The sequence below is a fragment of the Esox lucius genome, chromosome 9 (assembly GCF_011004845.1).
Source record: "Esox lucius isolate fEsoLuc1 chromosome 9, fEsoLuc1.pri, whole genome shotgun sequence".
In the NCBI taxonomy this organism is placed as follows: domain Eukaryota; kingdom Metazoa; phylum Chordata; class Actinopteri; order Esociformes; family Esocidae; genus Esox; species Esox lucius.
In genome coordinates this window covers 10,186,134-10,209,769 of record NC_047577.1, presented here as the reverse complement: position 1 = coordinate 10,209,769, position 23,636 = coordinate 10,186,134, and the positions used below count along the sequence as shown (strand labels likewise).

The 23,636-nt window shown below is 46.9% G+C and overlaps 1 protein-coding gene across 1 annotated transcript in view; it reads left to right on the top strand.

Annotated features, from left to right (window-relative positions):
* Positions 1-23,636, top strand: part of cacna1ab (calcium channel, voltage-dependent, P/Q type, alpha 1A subunit, b) — a 163,386-nt gene that overhangs the window by 35,612 nt on the left and 104,138 nt on the right. Inside the window, exon 3 of the mRNA XM_029122526.2 lies at positions 17,453-17,767. Within this exon, the coding sequence (XP_028978359.2) occupies positions 17,453-17,767 (315 nt within the window). The remainder of the gene's footprint in view (positions 1-17,452; positions 17,768-23,636) is intronic.

Genomic DNA, 23,636 nt, shown 5'->3' with positions numbered 1-23,636 from the left:
AAGCTGTAATCACTGTGTGTGTGTGTGTGTGTTCACTGCTCTCTCTCTGCTTTGACCTACTTTCTGCCAGCTACCTGAAAGCACCACACCGTAGAAGAGCTTGCACACGCGCACACACACAAACGCACAAACACAAACCACACACACACATACAGACCCAGCAAATCAACACTTTTGCACCTGCAAACACACGCCTGCCAGTTCCACCCATAGTCATGCATCACCGAAACAAACACAACCAGACGACCGCGTTAGCAGAAAGGACATGGATCACTGTCTCGTTTGACCCACCATGACCCTGTTTTGATAAGGAAGCATCTTTGCCTCCACGCTGTCCTAATGAAGTGATGCTCTCAATGGTCTTCTTTGCAAAAGCGCTCCTAATCCGTCAGATTGCGAGGACATCTCCTGTGCACAGCCCTCTTCAGATCACCCGAAAAGATGTTCAATTGGATTCAGGTCTGGGGCTCTGGCTGGGCCATTCCAAAACGTTAATCTTCTTCTTGTGAAGCCATGCTTTTGTGGATTTGGATGTGTGCTTTGGGTTGTTGTTGTGCTGAAAGGTGAACTTCATCTTCAGCTTTCTAATGGACGCCTGAAGGTTTTGTGCCAAAATTGCCTGGTGTTTGGAACTGTTCATAATTTCCTCCACCCTGACTAAGGCCCCGGTTCCAGCTGAAGAAAAACAGCCCCAAAGCATGATGCTGCCACCACCATACTTCACTGTGGGTATGGTGTTCTTAAGGTGATGTGCAGTTTTGTTTTTGCGCCAAACATACATGGAATTATGCCCAAAAGGTTCAACCTTGGTTTCATCAGACCATTACACATTTTCCCACGTACTTTTTGTTTTTGCACACTTCAGCCAGGCTTGGATGTTTTTCTTTGTAAGAAAAGGCTTCCGTCTTCCCACCCTACCCCATAGCCCATTCATATGAAGAATACGGGAGATTGTTGTCACATGTAGCACATAGCCAATACTTGCCAGAAATTCCTGCAGTTCCTTTGATGTTGCTGTAGGCCTCTTGGAAGCCTCCCTGACCAGTTTTCTTCTTGTCTTTTCATCAATATTGGAGGGACGTCCAGTTCTTGGTAATGTCTCTGTTGTGCCATATTTTCTCTTCTTGATGATGACTGTCTTCACTGTGTTGCATGGTATATCTAATGCTTTGGAAATTATTTTCTACCCTTCTCCTGACTGATATCTTTCAACAATGAGATCCCTCTGATGATTTGGAAGCTCTCTGCGGACCATGGTTTTTGCTCTGAGATGCAACTAAGGAAATGTCAGGAAAATCCTACTAGAACAGGTGAACTTCATTTGTGATTCATCTGAGTTACTTTAAATGATGGCAGGTGTGTAATGACTCTTCTATTTAATGAGTTTAAATGTGATTGGTTAATTCTGAACGGCCACATCCCCAGAGGGTGTGCTCACTGATGCAACCAGGTTATTGTAAGGTTTTATTTTTAATTTTTCCCTCTGGAACATTTCAGTTTGTTTTTCAATTAAATTATTCACATTATAGGTCACATTAAGAGTGGAAAAAGTTGATTTATTTGATGATTTATCTTTGTCTCGTTCTTTTACATCACAAAAATCTGGCATTTTAAAAAATGTGTGTAAACTTTTTTTATATCCACTGTAGATCTACGCATGTGAAGTATGTCTGAGCTTTTAGGAGTGTTCGGTTTTCTCTTTCTCTCTCTACCTGCTTTCATTTCTTTCTCTCATGAGTCCTCTTCACCTACTCTTTTATCATCTTCTATTCTGACACTACATGGCTTCTTTTCACTACTCCCCCTGCTCCATCCTCTTCTCCGCCTCCTCTTCCTGCTCCATCCTCTTCTCCGCCTCCTCTTCCTGCTCCATCCTCTTCTGCGCCTCCTCTTACTCATCCACCCCCCCCCTTCCTCCTCCATCCTCTTCTCTCTTCTCTTCCTCTTCTGTCCTCCTCCTGTACTTGCCCTTAATATTTTCCATTCTTCCTCTCTTTCCTGCTTTCCGTCTGTCTCTCGGTGTGGCAAATCTGGACTGGGTGTCCCTGAGTTGTTTTTGCGTTCACAATTAACCTGATGGGGACCTAAAATGTTGTCAGTTACCACAAGGAAGAAGGCTATAGTGTTGAGGTTTAGGTTAGCTCTTACAATAGTTAAAGAATCTCAGTCCTTGTGTGGGTGACAAAAAGTTATTCCCATTCAAAATCAAATCTTCCCTCAACCTAACCTTAAAACCCAACAATAACCTAACCCCGCATTTTAACCCTTCCGGGTCTATCCTTATTTTACTACTTGGACATTTTGGGTTCTACATTCATTTCTGTAACCGGCATCATGGAGTATTGCATATCCCAATAATCACAGCCCCCTCTACACTATTTAGAAAATGCATTTGTTTGAAAGGCAAAAACAAGATTCTACAGGGAACAGTTCTGCAATATGGTATGATAAAAAAAAATAATAATAACATTGTGGAACGTGTTTTCAATCGCTTATTTTTAAAGTTCCCTGCCTTTTGTAACTATATAAATGTGTTTTAGGCTGAAAAAAATGAATAAAAAAACAGCGAAATATTTGGGTTCCACCCAAAGAAACTGGTTACACCGATGACAAGACAATTAGTGGACCCTTTTTGTCTATTTGTACACAAAATACCCACCAGATGGCAGCAGAGGTCTGCTAGTGAGGTTTTAGTTAAGTCTCGTAATGAAAACACCAAGACAAGAGACACACAATCTTTTCGAAAAACTCATAAACATCCCTCTAGTATGTTGTCAGAACAACAGTTTGACATCATTTTTATAACGCAAACAATGTAATACGGTGCTAAATATAGCTAAATACTACTAGCAAACTACTTATCTGACTACCAAACTACTTACCATCTTATCCAGATGAGTCACGTCGCGCTAGCATGTCTGAGCCAAAATGGTCATTTGCGTTACCTGTTCCTGGGCAGATTTGCATTCCTCAGCCTCTTGGTTACGTTCAAATATATGTTCTAAAACGTTTTTCTTTGTAAATAAGTTGCTGTCTTGAAAAAAATACAAATGAAAACAATGATCCTTAGCAATTTTATGTAAGCTATGGCTAGCCCTTGTGCAATGGCCTCTCCAAGGCCCCCCCCCCCCCCTTCCCAGCATTCCTGCTTTCCACTGGTCTTGTTTCAAGACAATATGATGTTGTAGAAGCGTCATTTGTGATAATCCGATCAGGATTCGATGTAAAAACAGAGGATAGGGTAAAGTAACCATTACATGCAATGCGTAATGGTATCCAGATTTGGTCCAACTTTGCGTTTCTCTCTCTCTCTCAGGCTGTGATACCCATGGGATTGCAAACTCTGTAGGGAACGCCTCATGATGATGTCTAGATATTCTTTTTAAAAAACGATACGCTTCTAGCTATTATATATATGCCAATTAGTTACCTCCGCGTCGATGCTGACCTCTACTCGGAAGGTTTAATTAAGTGAGGAGGTTGTAGTTGGGGTTAGGGTTTGAACTGGGATTATGTTTAGGATCAGGAGATTAAGGTTAGGATTAGAGTTAGAGTTAAGGCTAACCCAAAACTAACCTTAATAACCCAACCTTTATATTTAAACTTAACCTAGCCATAATGCCTGAACCTAACCTGAAATTTCTAAACTTAACTTAGGTCTAATGTCTAAACCGAAATCAACTTTGTCCTGGTATGGACATCCCCACATTATCAATGTTTCCTGTATTACTTGTCCTCTGGGGACTTCTGTGGACATTTAGTCCCCAGAATTTCAGTAGAACATTCCCACAGAGCATGCGTGTGCACGTGTTTGTGTGTGACAGAGAGGGAGAGAAAGGCATGTCAGTTTTGTCCTGCCCCAATACCCAGCTGTAATACTACATACAGTGGGGAGAACAAGTATTTGATACTTAGGTCTTCCTACTTACAAAGCATGTAGAGGTCTGTAATTTATATGAACTGTGAGAGACGGAATCTAAAACAAAAATCCAGAAAATCACATTGTATGATATTTAAATAATTCATTTGTATTTTATTGCACGACATAAGTATTTGATCACCTACCAACCAGTAAGAATTCCGGCTTTCACAGACCTGTTGGTCTTTCTTTAAGAAGCCCTCCTGTTCTCCATTCATTACCTGTATTAACTGCACCAGTTTGAACTTGTTACCTGAATAAAAGACACCTGTCCACACACTCAATCAAACAAACAGACTCCAACCTCTCCACAATGGCCAAGACCAGAGAGCTGTGTAAGGACATCAGGGATAAAATTGTAGACCTGCACAAGGCTGGGATGGGCTACAGGACAATAGGCAAGCAGCTTGGTGAGAAGGCAACAACTGTTGGCGCAATTATTAGAAAATGGAAGAAGTTCAAGATGACGGTCAATCTCCCTCGGTCTGGGGCTCCATGCACGATCTCACCTCGTGGGGCATCAATGATCATGAGGAAGGTGAGGGGTCGTGGCTGGGTCTTCCAGCATGACAATGACCCGAAACACACAGCCAGGGCAACTAAGGAGTGGCTCCGTAAGAAGCATCTCAAGGTCCTGGAGTGGCATAGCCAGTCTCCAGACCTCAACCCAATAGAAAATCTTTTGGAGGGAGCTGAAAGTCTGTATTGCACAGCGACAGCCCTGAAACCTGAAGGATCTGGAGAAGGTCTGTATGGAGGAGTGGGCCAAAATCCCTGCTGCAGTGTGTGCAAACCTGGTCAAGAACTACAGGAAACGTATGATCTCTGTAATTGCAAACAAAGGTTTCTGTACCAAATATCAAGTTCTGCTTTTCTGATGTATACTTATGTCATGCAATAAAATGCAACTGTATTTACTTAAAAATCATACAATGTGATTTTCTGGATTTTTGTTTTAGATTCCGTCACTCACAGTTGAAGAGTACCTATGATAAAAATTACAGACTTCTACATGCTTTGTAAGTGGGAAAACCTGCAAAATCAGCAGTGTATCAAATACTTGTTCTCCCCACTGTATTTCCACTAAGAGCCAGTACAGGGCTACTAGCTGGCTTCACTCACTGTTTTTCTCCAGGTTTAAAAACTATTACTGGCACATTCAAATACTTAGAGTAATAATTTGCTGAAGGCAGCTTTGAGTGGATTGTTGCTTTGGGATTTTGTGATTGGCCCAGTAAGACAGGCAAGCTCAACAAAGCCCAATATTGGTATTAAAATTATTTTGAATAATGTCTGAACCCAGGTCTGCAGTCACACAAAATACTGCACTTAGAAAAATGGCTTCCCAAAGGGATTCAATTTAAAACCTTACTTATTGTATTTTTTTTGGTTGTTATTTGTTTTTGAGGAAAACTGAGTTTGACTCTTTTGAAGGCAAGAATAGTATTTACATAGGTATTAGTCTTATTCAAAACACACCTCTGTGTGCAACTGGGTGACCTATAGACTACTGAAATGAAAAGGAAAGATTTAAGATTTTTTTTTACCTGTTTCGATTTCCTGACTAACTTTAGGAGCCAGCATAATGGAATTTTCAGGCTGAATGTGACCTGTAAACCAGGAGTTCCCTACTACTGTTATGTGTATGTACCAGTGCCTTCAAAGGAGGCGTCACCTACCATATCCACAGTGACTCTTTGGTTTTAAAAGCTAGTAAGCAATTATGATAAACCGTTCATAGAACCCTTGAAAGATGAAAGGTCCTTGAAGGAAACCTTCAGAGTCGGTTAGATGAGGAATCGTTTGATTATAAAATGGTCTTATGTGTACGTTTCTCTTGTAGAACTTTCTGTATAGGGTTCTAACAAGCGACCTGAAAGAACCCCATATGGTTATACTTGGCCCCCTGTTTGTGCTGTATATTGTCATCCATTCAACCCCCTTTCTCCTTGAAGCTCATCCTCTCACCTTATCTCTCTCGTTGCTTTCCCTCTCTTTGCCACTTTCTTCTTTTTTTCTCTCTCCTTCTGTTTTGTCCGTCCCCCCCCCTCCTTCATTCTCTGTCGTCTCTCGATGTTCCAGGCTGTTTCTGCTTTGTGTAACTTCATTAATATTTGAAATGCTGCTTGTTACCTCACCCTTTATTTCATTCTCAACATTCTTTGTCCGAGATGATCTCCCTCTCTCTCTTTGTCTTCGTCTACCTTTGGGTTTACACACAAACACACACACACACACACACACACCCACACACACACACACACACTCGTCCCATCATTCCCATTCAAATAAGTCAGCGTATTATACTACTGATTAAACAGTCACAGTCTCAACCTCCTTATTGACTATTCCTATCAATTAGACATAATGGTCTTGCCCATTACTAGAGTTCTGATGACACACTGATGGCCTTAGTTGATGGATTGGCGCTGTGAGACTTCTGTGTTGCCTAGTTTTCAAAAACGCCATTTTGTGTTTCTCTAGTCAATGCATTTTTTTTGTCAAACATTCCTCTCTTCCTCTCACCTTTTCCTTTACCCTCTCTCCATATTGCCTCTGTCTTTCAGTATCTCTCTTGCTGACTGGCTCGTTGCCACCCCCCGCCTGCTTCAAGCTTTTCTCAATGAATCATAGTGCGGAAAATGTACTACGGAACACGTATCGGTCAGGCACTCACGCACATACACTTATCTATACACACCTTTATCTACATATATTTGAATGTGGTTGCAAAGCGACAAAATGAAAATAGTCGTGCCTTAGCACTGGCTCTAAAATCCAGTGGGATTTATTATTGGCCATCTCCTACCATCTGTGTGTGAAACTGTAGTGGGATCCTTTGATAAATCCCCCCTTTTTTTATGCTAGCGACCATTTTCCAAGTGCAAATGTACAATGGCTTCTATGCAACGTAGGGTAAATGGCCCAAATCTGTCTGCCTCTGGTAGGAGCTTAAACTGTGTCATGGTTGGATCTTCCAGCAGGACCGTGACCCAAACAGAACCGCGTTTAAAATGTGCTCTGAAGGCTCTGGAGAGATTCGGCATGGGTGAATGTTCTCAGATCCCGTCCTGTGTCTTCTACCACCCAAACAACAATTGTAGTCTCGGTGCTGTTATCTTGGCAAAGGGAGGGTGCGCTAACGCAGGGATGCCAATAATTGGGAAGAAAGGTATTTCTCCATAAACATTTTTTTACTTGAATTGTAATTTGAATTGGTTACGTTTTTATTTAGTTTCATTTTGAGGGGGATGATCAAGCTGACAAATAACAGTGCCTATTCCATAGAATTTATTTCTTATTACATAGTCGCGTACATACTCAACCCCACTCGTACCACCCCCCCACCCCCCCCCGGAGACACGCGCGTGTACACAAACACAGAGACACAAACACACACACACACACACACACACACTCTGCCACCACACTCTGCCAGGTCCCGGAAAGTCACCATGCGTACAGGGAGACGTGGTGTGACTAAGTTAGCCCTTTATTGATTATGGAATATATAAATGCAGATTTATAGGTGTTTTCGGACCCCGAGAGAGAGAGAGAGAGAGAAACGGAGAGTTTGTGGGAGAGACGGGAGTCGGGTGAAATGGAGAGGAGAGCGAGGGACGGAGGGATAGAAGGTCTAGATTTAACCAGTCACTTCATCACTGCCTAGTTTTCCTCTGCCTCCTGTCCCACTTATCCAGTACAGACACACACAGACAGACAGACACACACACACACACACAGACACCTACACACACCAGGACCATCTTTTAGTTTATCCCGATGGGGCCTCTTGTTCTGTGTGTCTGTGTCTTCTGTGCCAAGGACTGGTTCTGTTTGAGGACACAGAAATAGGCCACATCTTGCTATTCTCATCACTGTTCTACCCTCTACTCCTTTTCCCTCTCCTCCACTCTCTTTCTCTTGACCCTTTCTGTCCCTCTGTTTCGTTCCCTCTCTTTTCCTCTCTCAGTTCTTATCTGTCTCATAGGTGACCGTTACTCTCTCCCAACCTGTAATGTGTTCCTCCACATGTCATTCTCTCCATCCTCCCTCTGTCATCCTCCCATTTCCCCTTTCTTACCCCTCCAGAATTCTTTCTCTCTTCCTACCTCTTCTTATTTTCTCTTCCTCTCAGCCACCCCTCCCCCCGTCTCCTTATTCCTCCTCTTCGGCAGAGTGTTTTCTTGTTAATTGAAAGGCAGTTGGTGATGAATCAGGGAAAGGGAGATTTGCTGTTCACTGCTGAAGAAAAAAGCCCACACTCAGCAATGTGGGGGAGCGGGGGGTGATGGGGGGGGGGGGGGGTTTGGAGGAAACGCCAACACACTAGAAAGGAGGAGAAACGAAGGGTCGGAAGGAGAGAGGGAAGGAGAAGCAGACGCCCCCACCCACCAGAAAGAGAGCGAGCTGGATGGGGGGAGGGAGGGAGGGATCGATAGGCACGCTGACGTGGGTTCCCTGGTTTCAGCCGGTCTGGCCCCTCCCGCCCCTGGTACCCGCCCCTGGTACCCGCCCCTGGTCCCCGCCCCTGGTCTCCTCCTCCTCCCATTTGGTCCTCAGTGCTGATCCTGGAAGCTGCTGGCAGAGTACTTACTCCCAGGCTCACAGTGGACCCATTAGCTCTCCCTCTCTCTACCCCTCCCCCTCTCCTGCCTTTCCCCTCCATCAATCAGCAGATCAATTAATACACTGTGTGTGTGTGTGTGTGTGTGTGTAAGGAGAGACGTTCTGCCAAATGGCTTAAAAAGACCAATCTAGCTAATTAGAATGGACCTCTGTCTGCCTAGACCCATATTCTGCTGTTTCTCTCAGTCTGTCTCTCTCTCTCGGGTCATATCTCAATCTGTCCATCTTTCTCTACTTCCGTCGGTCATGAGCCTGGCCCGTGGGCAGAACCTTTGGGTCCATGTCATTGGTTCTGTGGGACGGACCCAGCTCAGTAGAGTGGTATGTCTGGTTCTGGCCTGGTGAGCGGTCCTGCTGGGTTCTGGCGGGTCCTCCTGTGCGGCCCAGGCGCAGTGCAGTGGTCGGTTCTGTCGGTCCCCTCCCCAGCCTTCTGAATCATGGGTTGTCTATCCTGGGTTTTTGGCACTCTCCTCCGGCCCACTCCTCCAACACTGGCCAATAAAACAATCTGCCATCCACCGTGCGCACACACACACACACACACACACACACACACACACACACGCACGCATAGGCACATACACCATTCCTCTGATGCTGAATACATCACATTACCTGCCTCATGTATATAGCTGCACACACTCCATCCCTTCTCTCCCTCTGTCTGTGACACTCCATCCCTTCTCTCCCTCTGTCTGTGACACTCCATCCCTTCTCTCCCTCTGTCTGTGACACTCCATCCCTTCTCTCCCTCTGTCTGTGACACTCCATCCCTTCTCTCCCTCTGTCTGTGACACTCCATCCCTTCTCTCCCTCTGTCTGTGACACTCCATCCCTTCTCTCCCTCTGTCTGTGACACTCCATCCCTTCTCTCCCTCTGTCTGTGACACTCCATCCCTTCTCTCCCTCTGTCTGTGACACTCCATCCCTTCTCTCCCTCTGTCTGTGACACTCCATCCCTTCTCTCCCTCTGTCTGTGACACTCCATCCCTTCTCTCCCTCTGTCTGTGACACTCCATCCCTTCTCAATTCAATTCAGTTGCTTTATTGGCAGGAATTTTGTTCAGTGTACATTGTTCTATAAACCAAAACATAAACCAAAATACTAACAAGAATATGTCATAGTAAAAATAAGAATAATAGATTGATAGCTGATAAAACCAATACAAATAAATAATTACAATAAATAATAACACACTATCATTTCAGCAATCTACAACAACTTTCATTTCCGATTCCAATCTACCTACTAAAACAACGATGAACAGAGGTTATTTCTAATGGATACAGGTGTAGTCACTCACCCTCAGGCTATGGCTTATCTACCTCTCTTTCCCTTTCTTTCCCTCTCTCTGTGACACACACGCTCCATCCCTTCTCTCTCTATCTCTCTCTTTCCCTTTCTCACCCTCTCTGTGAGAGAGACTTGCCATATCTCATTGCACAAACATAGTGACACACACACACTCTCAATCTTGCTCATATACACACACACACACACACACACACACACACAGGTGCTTTACAGTAATGGTGTCATGAACAGCATTAAGTATGTACGCGCGCACACACCCTCTGGCCCCGTGTATTGAGGTAATGGTGTGATTGTGAACAGTTGCCTAGGGCAACCGGCACCATCAGTGCAAGGTGACTTTTCCTTACATAACAGGGCCTCAGTGGACAGGCTGCGGTCATTCTGCCACGGACGCCCTCGTACGGCAGGAGGACGTCCGCTCTGGGTGTAGATGAACCAGTCCCGGGGGCCCGTCGCCCACCCTCGCCCAGGGGCCCGTCGCCCACCCTCGCCCGGGGGCCCGTCGCCCACCCTCGCCCGGGGGCCCGTCTCCCACCCTCGCCCCCGGGGCCCGTCTCCCACCCTCTCCCCGGGGGCCCGTCGCCCACCCTCTCCCCGGGGGCCCGTCGCCCACCCTCTCCCCAGGGGCCCGTCGGTCGCCACTCTCACATGGATCATGGCATCGGGGTGTAAAACCTGTTGAAGGTTTTTCAGAATCGCTGTGGGAATCATTGTCGTCTCTGTAGGTGGCATCACACCTGGCTTTGGCTCTGCTGGGCCTTGAAGATGGCAGGTGTTTTCAGTGGTGTGTAGACTCAGATGGACAAATCGTTTCAAGTGGTGAAGACTTAGAAAGACTGATTTTATTTTTTAAAGTACTTGTCTAAGAATATGCGATTTATGTTGTACAGCCTTACAGAAAGACTGTTTTGGGTGTTATAGGGTGTCCTTGGGCCGGTCTTTTAACAGTCATCTTCTTGGGTTTTTCCAACCAGCTAGGATGAAACCCATAGAAATCCAATGACTAGGTCTGACAAATCTTTGACTTGAATCACCATTTTGACTTGAATCACCATTTTGACTTGAATCACCATTTTGACTTGAATCTCCTGTTTTATTGATGTACATTCTGAAGATGTGTGAACCGTCCCCCTGTGTCTCTCCCAGCGGGGCCCCAGTCTAAACCAGCATGCTGGCCGGTGAACATGGGGCCACTGAGGACAAAGCCCTCAGAGTGTATTTATCCAGCATCTCTGATCTAGGATCAGGGGCTGGTCTAGAACACTGTAAGGCTAAATGGATCATAGGTCAGCAGTCCCTCTCCGAGACGCTCAGCCCCTTCTCCTGCTCAATCTCCTGATCGTCGGAGCGGAGATTGCTTTGCGTCCTGACCTTCACAGATACACTGAGACAATGTAAAGCCACCCACACATTGGGAACACTGGCCTTTGTCTGGACTGAACCGCCCAGTGTGAACAGGGAGGGAGGGAGGGATGAAGACCTCTCCCTATCGTGTACCATTCTTTTATTTTTGTGTGTTTTTCTATTACCGATTTTTATTTTTTTTCTCTGCTCCTCTCCCTTTTCCTCTCTTCTTCCTGCAAACTTCCCTCCATCTCATGGTTCTCTCTTTCCCCTCTCGGTTTCTCCCTTTCTATATTTCCCTCTTCCTGCCTCTTTCTTGTTCTGAATTTCGATCTGTTTCTTTTTGCTTTCATGTCCTCTCTTCCTTTCCCCCCTCCATCTTTTCTCACTTCCATGTTATTCCTAAGTCCTTCTCTTTAGCTGCTGTAGCCAGATTAGCAGCATTCCATCTGCTGGAGACAGACGGACGGACAGTGAGAGTGATGGGTAGAGAGTGACGGAGGGAATGAGGGAGGGGTAGAGCAGTGCACAGACAGAGAACAGATAGAAGGCAGAAGGGGTTGGTGGGGAATGGGGGGGGGGAGGTGAGTGAAGGAGGGGTCGGCGGGGGCTGATGGTGAGTGAGGAAGAGGGGAGGTGGTGAATTTAGGATAGAGAGGAGGGGTTGTGATGAGTGGAGGAGGGGAGTGGTGGTGAGTGAGCAGAAAGGGAGGAGGAGGTGGTGGTGAGTGAACGGGGGGGGTGGGGGTGCATTGCGGGGGCTTCCTGTGGGGTTGCCGTGTGAACGCTCCCTGAATGACAATAATGCTCTCTCAAAGCTCTGCTTCCACCACTAGGGGGCGCGCACACACACACACACACACACCAGGGCCTCAGCACGACTCAGCCATGAAGCTAGGGCAAACAGCTAGGAGGTTGTAGGCGGAGTGAATAAAAAAAATTATAACCTCATTAAATTAAAACATGATGAAAGGAAATTCCGCAGCCAGTCGCAATTCATACAATGTTGCGCCCGCTTTCTAATGAATGCATATTCATGTTGACAAAACTTGGTGAACATGGTAACAGTCATGGTAAGACCTGATGTTCGCAAGCACATTCAGATCGACCACATGGTGGCACAACGAAGAACATGTTTTTGCATCTCCAAAATATTGAACGCATGCCAACATGCAAGTCTAGCTAAACTATATAAAGTGTGGTTTTGTTCGGCCTACAGGGGGCGGTGTTGTACGGGGGAAAAACCTTTAGTGCAACCTGATTGGCTCATAGCTGCAATATTGTATTAGGCAGACCGCTGGAAACTGTAGCGTTATTGTCCAGTTTCTCTGCTGAAACCCGTAAACGCCGCTTGCATCTTTAGTTTGATGAATAAGTTATTAATTTCGAAGAGGAGGTGAAGGTGATGATAAGGCAACAATGCGTGCTACTCCCTATTCCATATTTAGTGCCCTTCTTTGGAAAGGGCTCATAGGTCTCTGTAATGCACTAGGAAGGGAATAGGGTGCCATGTTTTATATTTTAGGAGGAATGAATACATACTGGGTGGCATGTTTAATTGTCTTTATGCCTATTCTCATCTATTCATTGACTGGTAGATGAGAATACAGCGTGTTTCAATGGGTTAGCATGTCATATGTACATATGTGCTGGCGTTGTGTTGATGTAACACTTCATTTTGAGTCCTGATGTCCATCTTCCAGTGCTTCTCCGATGGTCAAACCACCAAAGAAAGTTCAAAATCTGTTGACAAGCAACTGCTTACTGAAATGAGGGTTAGGTGATGATTACTGTAAGGTTAAAGGTCAGGGTAAAGTTTAAGTTGAACAGAGATTTGAAATGTTACTGATAGTCCACCTCTAGATGTTCTATAGACCATCTATCAAGGACCCTCCGAATAAAGTGTTACCCATGTTAATGTTATGTTAATGACTTTGCATCTTTTAACCTGTGATTTCATGTATCTGTCAAAATCCTGCGTGGATCAAGAGATGGCCAGACAGACAGAAATTCTGACAGGACAGACAGACAGAGAGGCTGACAGGACAGACAGACTGATCCATGGACAGACGGACAGACACAGAGAGAGAGAGAGAGAGAGAGAGAGAGAGAGAGAGAGAGAGAGCGGACCATTTTTTCTTCCGTCCATCATTAGTTCATATGCTAAACAACAGATTAAAAGGATCCCATCTCAACTAACAGTCTGTTTTGCATGGTCATTGTCCTCTGATCGTTACAGGAATACAGGTACCGGCCTGTTTACCTTTCCTGTGTTTTCATCTCTCCATCCCTCTCCTCCTCTCTGTGTCCCTCTCCTCCTCACTGTGTCCCTCTCCTCCTCTCTGTGTCCCTCTCCTCCTCTCTCCGTCCCTCTCCTCCTCTCTCCGTCCCTCTCCTCCTCTCTCCGTCCCTCTCCTCCTCTTCCTATGCCCTTCTCCTTGTCACTTCCTGATACTGACTCTCACACTCTGGCGTTTACTGGACGGACTCTGTCAGTTCCATCTACGGGAGTCGGGTTCTTCATCCATCCGTTAACAGACGTCTTGACCGTCAGCCACTGATTACCGGGAATGTGAACTGGGGGTGATGACGATAAACCCGGAGCTGTTAATTTACAGAAGTCGTGGTGCATTTTCAAATAAGAAATTGCTATGGACCAAAAACCCCCGTGGGCGACGGGCCCCCGGGCGAGGGTGGGCGACGGGCCCCCGGGCGAGGGTGGGCGACGGGCCCCTGGGCGAGGGTGGGCGACGGGCCCCCGGGCGAGGGTGGGCGACGGGCCCCGGGGGCGAGGGTGGGCGACGGGCCCCTGGGCGAGGGTGGGCGACGGGCCCCCGGGACTGGTTCATCTACACCCAGAGCGGACGTCCTCCTGCCGTACGAGGGCGTCCGTGGCAGAATGACCGCAGCCTGTCCACTGAGGCCCTGTTATGTAAGGATTTCTGAAGTACGATGCTGATTCTACTCACAGATTACGGACTTGAAAACAGCATCACTCCCAGCCCAAAATGAGAGGTTAAACAAAAACAAATCTAAAGTTAATTTTGTTAATTTCAAAAGTCCAGACTGCATTTTTAAGGGTATTCGGGCAGCCTGTGACGAGTGCAAGAGTGATGATCAGCCATGACCAAGGATAACGGGAAACCATGTTCTTGGAATGCAAGTTCCACAGGTTCTGCAGGGTAGGATCCCCAAAGGACCTGATCCCAACCTGATCAAGTGGGCTAACTAATCAGTTCAGTGATTACATGAATCCAGCAATCCTGGTCCAAATCTGCCACTCCAGGACGGTGGACTCGATAGACTACCCAGTTTCAGAACCATGGACAACACCTTGGTCGTTAGAGAAAATGATTACTTCTGCTGACTTTGTCATTGGCTGATTTCTGGACATGGTGTAGTTCTACAGAACCATAAGCAGCTTCTGTGGGACTGAAGTCACTGAATTTTCCAACATCCTTTCCCGTTCCTTTCCATATCCTTTCCTCTTCCTTTCCAACATATTTTCCTTTCCAACATCCTATCCACATTCCTAACAGTTTCTAGATAACCCAATATCACCATTCATGTTCAAGATTCAGCTAGGCTGTTATGTCATCACCATGTACTGCTCCTTTGGTGTTGAACTTTCCCCAACCTTGTACAGGCGTCTTAGATCTGTCAAAACGTTAATTATCAACCTAAATTATATATGTAAACATTCCTTTCCTCAGTCACTTTCTTACCTGTGCAAGAGACTATCCGAAAATGTTGTTGAAATAAACCGTTCAGAAAGTGGTATGTTAAAACTCTCTGTGGTCAGTCCCTCTACAGCGCTGTTGAGTAGCAATGTTTCTCGTTTATCTTGGTATTTGGAAAGACGACAACATGGGTTCATTTAGCTGGAGCAAACAGCTTGCGTACGGCAGTTTTGGGCACGCGCCTCCAAAGGCTTTTCAGATGCACGTGCCAGGTAAACAGACGGTAGTGACGACGAGTGCGGTTCGGTAACAAAAAACCTTAATTAAAACCCGGGACTGACACACGAAAAATACGTCCTAAAATGAATGGCAGCGAATCTATCTACAAGCACAGATGGGGATAGCAGTGTCAATGCGTATTATCTACGTAATGGTTGAAATTACAGGGTTTAGGTGGTACTAGTATACGTGACTACAGACAACAGCCTGCACTCTGACTCTATAGGAAACATAAGTGTACAACACCACACACACAAACACCCACACATTAGACTTAAACCTCGCTCTCCCTCACCCACATAGTGCAAATAGCGAAAAGGGCAAATTGGACTGGGTTTCGTTGGTGGTGCTTTTGACACTTGGCGTGGTGTGGAGACGGCTAGAGGGAAAGGCAATGAGCAGCTTGCTGCTCCGTATCGCTACTTGGAGAGTTAACCGAGAGCTGCAGGAGAACTACCGGATAACGGATAAGCGAATCACTACGGGGAGGGTGGCTCGAGGCGCGTCATGTGCTGCTGCAAAGCTTGGCCGGAGATTTGAGGACGGCGCGCGGGCAGCGTTAAATTGATCAGATGCTCGAGCTCTACTCTAGCTCAACCTGCTGTGCCAGCTGATCGCATAGAAGAAAAGCAAGCTCTCTCACCCTCTCTCACTCCCTCCCTCCCTCCCTCCCACCCTCTCACTCTCTGTCTTTCTCTCACACACGCACACTTGCTTTCACCCGAGCTCCCTGGATTTTTCGGTTTCCAAGGCAGATCTCCAAGACGATATAGCCTCCGGACAGACCGTTATCTCGTATGCAATAACGTTTCCCCTTAAGGCTAGTGCAAAAGACACACGAAGGCATACCATACCGGACTTGATTAACGGAGGGGCGGTTTGGCTTTCGTTTGGGGGCGCTTCGAATTTGGGGGTCGATGGAGGCAAAGCGTTACATCGGCTGCACCCGCGCCTTGCCTGGTAGCAGAGAAGACGCAAGCTGCTAGTGTTAGAATCCAAACGGGTCTCGAGTTGCTTTAGCTGTCGGCTGACGTCTTTTCGCCAGAATTGAGAATGCCACTTCGGCTGCCAACGGCGGTTTTCACCTCATCCATTTTAGGATTTTATTCACTCATTCAGATTTTTCTTCGAACCTTGGAATATAGATGATTACTCTGGCATAGACTTTTCTTTTCGCCCTTCTAACCCTCTATTTAAATAAAGGAGAAAAGGGAAGACCAAGACTCGGGACAACCTGTTTTGATAGACTGTTTTCTACGTCTCCAAATGCGCGCTCGCTCACGCCCCAACCTGAGATCGACGGCTTATTGCTTCGAGGGACAGAGACTGTGAGAAACGGAAAACCATCAAACCACCGAATATCACCAAATATATCTGAGTTAGGCTTTGGGGAAGCCCCTTTCGTCGCCGTTTGCGTGTTACCCAACACAGGAGAGTCATAAGCTGGCTATTGCTAGACTATACCCATAGGCTGTCAAACATTGCGGATGGTAGTAGGCTACTGAAATGAATTAATTATTAAGGATTTTTACCCGTTTTCAGTTCTAGGCTATTTTTATCTCTTACAAGAACAAGACAACTGCAGACCCTGTCAAGCTGCACTAGGCTACTGAAGAAAAAGACGCAGTATAGAATGTAGCTATGCCGGTTAGGTTGGAATTATTGCTAGGTTTTTTTTAAATTACCAAGCTGCCATCGACCGATAATTATTGTATACAACTAGGGTTACATTTATCGATTTGTTTACGTTGTAAAATTTACCACAGTATTTTTATTAGGATTTTCTCCACCTCTAACGGGAAAAAAATCTAGAATGCCTCCCTCCTTTTTCTGTTAGATTAAAAACATTGACATTTTAGTAGTTCATTTTAGGAGTAACTTCTTACATAATTAAATAGGCTAAAATATAGATTTTCGAAGAACTGCCCCTTGCCAGATACACCAAACCCAGCCACCATCTCTCCCTCTCACACATCAACCGTTCTCCATTTCGACTTTAAACACGAGGAGACGCGAAGCCACCGTTTGCTCTCTGCGCTCTCTTTCTACTCCGTTATTTTTTCTCTCTCTCCCCGATGGAGGTGTATCGTCGGTGAAGACCTGCTAGAGAATATCCTAATACTATAAAGAAAGACTAATCGACAAAAAGACTGACTGAAAGACCCACCGCCATCACCTCCTATAGATTCTGCATGTGTGTTTAGCCCGGAGACCTATGGGGTGGAATGAGGAACGCTCTCCGGTTCCTTCTTAACGATAGGCGTTTGGTGTCCCCACTCCCCACAGAATGGCACGCTTCGGTGACGAGGTGCCGAACCGATACGGCGGAGGAGGCAGTGGCGGAGGCGGGGGTGGAGGTGGAAGTGGCAGCGGTGGCAACGCCGGTCCTCTGGGGGCTCCTGGCCGCGGCGGCAGCCGGCAAGGCGGACCTCCAGGGGGCCAGCGGGTGTACAAGCAGTCGATGGCCCAGCGGGCCCGGACTATGGCACTCTACAACCCCATACCGGTCCGACAGAGCTGCTTTACAGTCAACCGCTCACTCTTCATCTTCAGTGAGGACAACTTTGTGAGAAAAGCTGCAAAAAAAATTACGGAATGGCCATATCCTTTTATAACTAATAGTGAATTACGATATCATGTCCAGTGGAGATGAGGTATCTGACTATTCAAGTGTGTGTTGTGTGGTGAGTGAGGCCTTGCTGTTGGTGTATTTTGTGGCTATATGCTTGAGGCCTAGGTGTTAGTGTTTTATTTAAAGCCTTTTGTGTGTGATGTGGTATGTTGTGCTGCTGGCCTATATATATATATATATATATATATATATATATATATATATATAATTGCCATATGTATTTTTTCTAACAGCTGTATTCCCTTCTGCTTTTATCAGTCCACTTGGACTTGTCCACTGCTGTGCTGTGTTTAACATCTAGCCCTTGTGATGTGGTAAGGCTGTTGAATCTTGGTTGGCTTGGACCGTATCTGATACAGATTTATTCATGATAATAGCCCAAGTCGACAAGGTTAAAAAGTCTTGCAGTTTTGTCCCTAAGCGAGACCGTTTACTCAAACTGATCCCATGCTGCAAATAAGCATGTGTTTTTATCTTACTTAGCTGGTCAAATAAGCGTAAAAAAAAAAGTTCACCTGTAACTGAGTGCTGGTGTAGGCCTGCTGCTTGACTGGTGTTAATCACCTGGTTTTGACCAGATTAGTATGTATTATTGCTTTCCTAGAAGATGTTTATGTACTCCGACTCCAATCCTCTGGGGCTCGATTGGTCTCGACCCTCAGGGCCCAGATAAGACCGATGTCTCCCATCAGGTGGACTGGTCATGGTCCTCAGTTTAGAATGCACTGAGGTGGATGTGCTGGTTGCCAGGGCAACCCTGCTGTAAACCATTCCAGTTACACAGGAGTCGACCGGGTCTGTGTAGTGAATTGGGGGGGGGGGGGGGTTGATAATGTTGATGCTGTTCATGTTGATTATGTCATACTGACAATGTGGCTACAGTATTTCAATGGTGTGTTTACAAAAACACACATGCACACAGAGCATATGTTTCACATGAATGCAATATCTTTGTTTGGTGTTCAGTGGTCAGTAGAGGGGGGTGTGTGTGTGTGTGTGTGGCGAGCTAGGGGAGCGGCACAGGCTGCTGATGTCAGCAATTAAGGGCTTAAACACCATGCAATGAACAGGAGATGGAGATGAAAGGAAATAGAGGAACGAACTGTGGAACCACCTCTGAATCTCTCCCTCTCATTGCAAGGCAGAAGTAGAAGGCCGCTACAAGATGAGGTCAGTGGGAGGATTGGCTTGCTGTTCAGCACAGTGTAGACGGACGCTTGTGGGGAAGGGTGAAAATGGTTCTCTGTTCCTTTATTGGCCAGAAGCGGTCTGTAATGCAACATTAGGGAATACGTGCGATGGGCACCTTTCCCATCCTTTTCTATTGGACTGCTCTGAGGGTGGAGGAACTTGGTCTTCTTATGACCCTTCGGAAGTCAGTAGGTAGAGCTTGGAAATCAGGGCAGGCGGTGAGGTTAGGGTTAAAAGAACACAACACCCCCCCCCCCCCCCCCCCCAAGTCTGTATGTGTGCATCTGTGTGTGTGTTTGTGTATTTATATGAATATGCGTTCTCTGTGTGTGTGCAGTGATCTGCCAGGACTAATCTCAGTGATGTTTTAAATGCCATCGACCCTGGCCGGCTGGCTGTCCGTTGCTGTTGGCACTCTGGTGCGGGGTCTGGAGTTTTACCAGACTCCTCCGCCAGGAAGCACTCCTGGCTCCACAGGCGTTACTGCGGTGCCTAGTTGTCTCTCCAACGTCTTCCTGTCCTCTTTTCTACACTCACCCCCCCCCCCCCCCACACACACTCTGTACATAGCCCCCCCTCCCCCTTAATATCTCTGTCATTCTTTCACATGATTATAGTGAGTGTGGCCAAAAACCCACCCAGGACGTGTTAAAACCACACTGACCATCGGAGATGGGAACAGATGGTCTAAGAGTGTGTGTGAGAGAGTAGAGAGATGGAGAGAGTGAGAGAGAGAAATGTAAAGATGGGGAGAGAAAATTGAGAGAGTGATGGAAGCAGATATGTGGGTAAATCGTGCATGGATGTGTTAAGTCATCAACATCACTACAAACGGTTTGCACACGTGTGTGTGTGTGTGTGTGTGTGTTTATGCTCTTGAACATTGATAACTCAGTTGAACTTTCCAATCAGTGGGATACATTTCATTTTTCAGATGCTGTCAAGATGCAAACACACATTTGATGTTGATGTAAAGGCTGACAGCCTCCACTGGTGCTGCATGTGTGTTAGAGTGTGGGGCAGATAATACAGGAACACCTGTTCAGTAGGAGCACTTACCCAACACACACACACGCCGTGTGTCCTGCCCACCGCCTGGCATCGTCAGGAAAAAGTCACCATTTGGGGTGTTCATGCTTCAGCGTGCAATCGCGTGTGCACACACACACACACACACACACACACATCCTGTCTCACACGCCGTCTTGTCTCCCCCTCTTCCCACCCATCCTCTCCCTGGCTGTCCTTTTCCTGTCACAAGCTGTAGCTTATCATTGTGTGTCTGCCAGCCAATGTCCCTGGTGTGTGTGTGTGTGTGTGTGTGTGTGTGTGTGTGTGTGTGTGTGTGTGTGTGTGTGTGTGTGTGTGTGTGTGTGTGTGTGTGTGTGTGTGGGGGTGGGGGTGGGGGTGGGGATGGGGGTGGTGGTGGGGTGCGCGCAATATGAATCGAGGTGATCACACGTGGCTTGTCACTAGGCCACGAGTGGAGTTTATGACCTAATCAATGTAATAGACTGTGGTTCTGACCCAGAAAGTGCTCATGTACGGCAGGCTGCTTATAGATAGAAAACCCCATTGTCGGGGTCTTTTGAGGGGGAAAAAAACAAACATTCAAAAGAGGAGGAAAGCAAGAGGAAGTCTTGCAATGCTTGACCTCCTGGTATTTGTGTAACATCAGACTTGGTAGTCCGGTGGTAGGTACCACAGAGGAGGTGTAGTCTGGTGGTAGGTACCACAGAGGAGGTGTAGTCCGGTGGTAGGTACCACGGAGGGGGTGTAGTCTGGTGGTAGGTACCACGGAGGAGGTGTAGTCCGCTAGTAGGTACCATGGAGGAGGTGTAGTCCGGCGGTAGGTACCACGGAGGGGGTGTAGTCTGGCAGGAGGTACCATGGAGGAGGTGTAGTCCGGTGGTAGGTACCACGGAGGGGGTGTAGTCTGGTGGTAGGTACCACGGAGGAGGTGTAGTCCGCTAGTAGGTACCACGGAGGAGGTGTAGTCCGGCGGTAGGTACCATGGAAGGGGTGTAGTCCGGCGGTAGGTACCACGTAGGGGGTGTAGTCCGGCGGTAGGTACCACGGAGGGGGTGTAGTCCGGCGGTAGGTACCACGTAGGGGGTGTAGTCTGGTGGTAGGTACCACGGAGGGGGTGTAGTCCGGTGGGAGGTACCACAGAGGGGGGGTAGTCCGGCGGTAGGTACCACGGAGGGGGTGTAGTCTGGCGGTAGGTACCACGGAGGGGGTGTAGTCTGGTGGTAGGTACCACGGAGGGGGTGTAGTCTGGTGGTAGGTACCACGGAGGGGGTGTAGTCCGGCGGTAGGTACCACGGAGGGGGTGTAGTCTGGTGGTAGGTACCACGGAGGAGGTGTAGTCAGCCATGGCAGAAGAGCAGCTACTCATTCTCATCTTTTTTCGGGGTTCATGATATTGGTCGGATGGTCACTGTGTATTGTCATAGAAACAGACAACCTACATGCTGGGATTTCTGTTCATGACGCTACCATTCATGTTGTACTCGTCACAGAGGATAGACAGTAGAGCTCCGGCAATATCTCTCTACACCCACGTCCGCTTTCTGTGCAGACAAATTGAAAGACGGGGACTGTGTGTGTGTGTGTGTTTGTGAGTGTGTTATTGAGGTTAGGGTTAGGTTAAGGGTTATATTTAGGATTCATTTTTGGTTTTTGCTGATTCCTCCACATTGTAGTTGACCAGCTACTTAAATACCATTAATGACTGGTTTTGAAACCTCTGAGAATTCTAGTTGGCAGTCTGTGAGGGGCTTAAATTAACTGTATTTCCTTTTTTGTGTGTGTGTGTGTGTGTGTCTGTGTGAGTGTGTGTGTGTGTGTGTGTCTGTGTGTGTGTACCTGTTTGGAACCAGATTAGTGTGTGTGTGTTTGTATGTATGGTGTGTGCATGCTTGTGTGTGTATGTGGGAACAAATGTGTTCTGCATGGTTCTCTTCTCACATGGAGTGAGATATTAAAATGGACGCCTAAAGAGGAGCCCGCATGTGGGTCTGGAACTGCTGGGAGAACAGGAGACGACAAATACATGGCCCCACAGAATACAAGAGACAGGGATGAGGGGCGTTCCGGGGTGAAGAGGAGGAGAGAGAGATTGACAGTGGTATCGAGGGTTGCAGGAAGACAGAAATCCAAATCGCATCAACGTTTATTGGTCAGGTACACAGTTTAGTGCCATAAATAGGGACGGAGGGGAGGTAGGGGAGACAGAGGAGAAATGTAAGGGTGGTAGGAGAGATGGAGGGGAGGTAGGTGAGGGGGAGGGGGGAGGTGAGGCGGAGGGGTGGTAGGAGAGACCGTGGGGAGAGTGGTGAGCTTCTTTAGTGTTTCCTCCCCATGTACTGCCTGTGATCTACATTCAATCTGCACAATGTGAATTATTGATTGGCTCACGGCCAGGCCAGCTAGAGTGTGTGTGTGTGTGTGTGTGTGTGTGTGCGCGTGTGCGTGTTGAGCCTGTGGTGGTGGAAACATTTGAATGGGACTCTTCTACTGAGAGATGGAAGAATGAGCATTGTCATCCCCTAAACACATGAGAACACACACACGGTTGGAGGGCGAAGTCAGTCCCCTGAGACCAGGGAGATGTTGAAATACCAGCAGGGTGAGACTTGGGTACACGGCTGGGTAGTAGGGACAGCCTTAGGACATCACATCACATTAGGGCCTGGGCTAAGAGAGGTCCACAATAGGTTTTAGTGTAAAATAAATACAAATGTGTGTGAGGGTGTGGTTTAAAACAGGTACAAAGTATGATGAAATGTATCTATATTTTGTATTTTTTATTATTTTTTTGTTCAGAATCGACGCCTTTGGTATCTTTTCCATAAAGAACTAGCTCTCCTAACCATCAGGGTTTGTCCATTAATAAATGCTGGGGGATACCTATTTTGCAAAATCTTTAACAGTGTTTTTTTTTGTTTCCTGGTTGTCGTTGTTGTCCATGGGGCCGCTAGCTCCTTTCAATCGATCATGGTGCTATACGATTGGCTAATCATTATTTTACCATTGAATCCTTGGCTAATGAGAGGTGGTGTCAAAAGATGCTGATGTTAATGATGATAATTATTGTCATGGAGCTGTAATTTACACTTATTAAAGTCTTAGGGGAAGAGACAGGGACAAGAGGAGGTGGGAAGAGAGGGAGGAGCAGATAGGGAGAGGGACGAAAGGGGTGAGGAGGAGGAGGAGGAGGAAGGGAGAGGGACGAAAGGGGTGAGGAGAGAGAGGAGGAGGAAGGGAGAGGAGAGAGAGGAGGAAGAGGCTGGGAGAGGGGGTAAGGAGGGAGGGAGGAGGAGGTAGGGAGAGGGCGGTGAGGGGGTGAGGAGGAGGAAGAGGGGGACAAGAGGTGGTGTGGAGAGAGGAGGAGCAAAATGAAGGAAGGCAGAAGGAGATAATGGTTACATGGCTTCTTGAGCCTCTGCATGTTCTTTGATTTACTGTGTAGCTGCAGTAGTCTCTCCTCCTTGCTTTCCAGTCCTCCCTCTCCATGGCATGTTTGTACTCTCCCGGACTCTCTCTCCTATCTCCTCCCCCTATTTTTTCCCTCTCCTTCTCTTCCCCTCTTTTTCACCAATTCTCCCTCTCACACCCTTTCCCCCTCTTCTTCTTTCACACCCT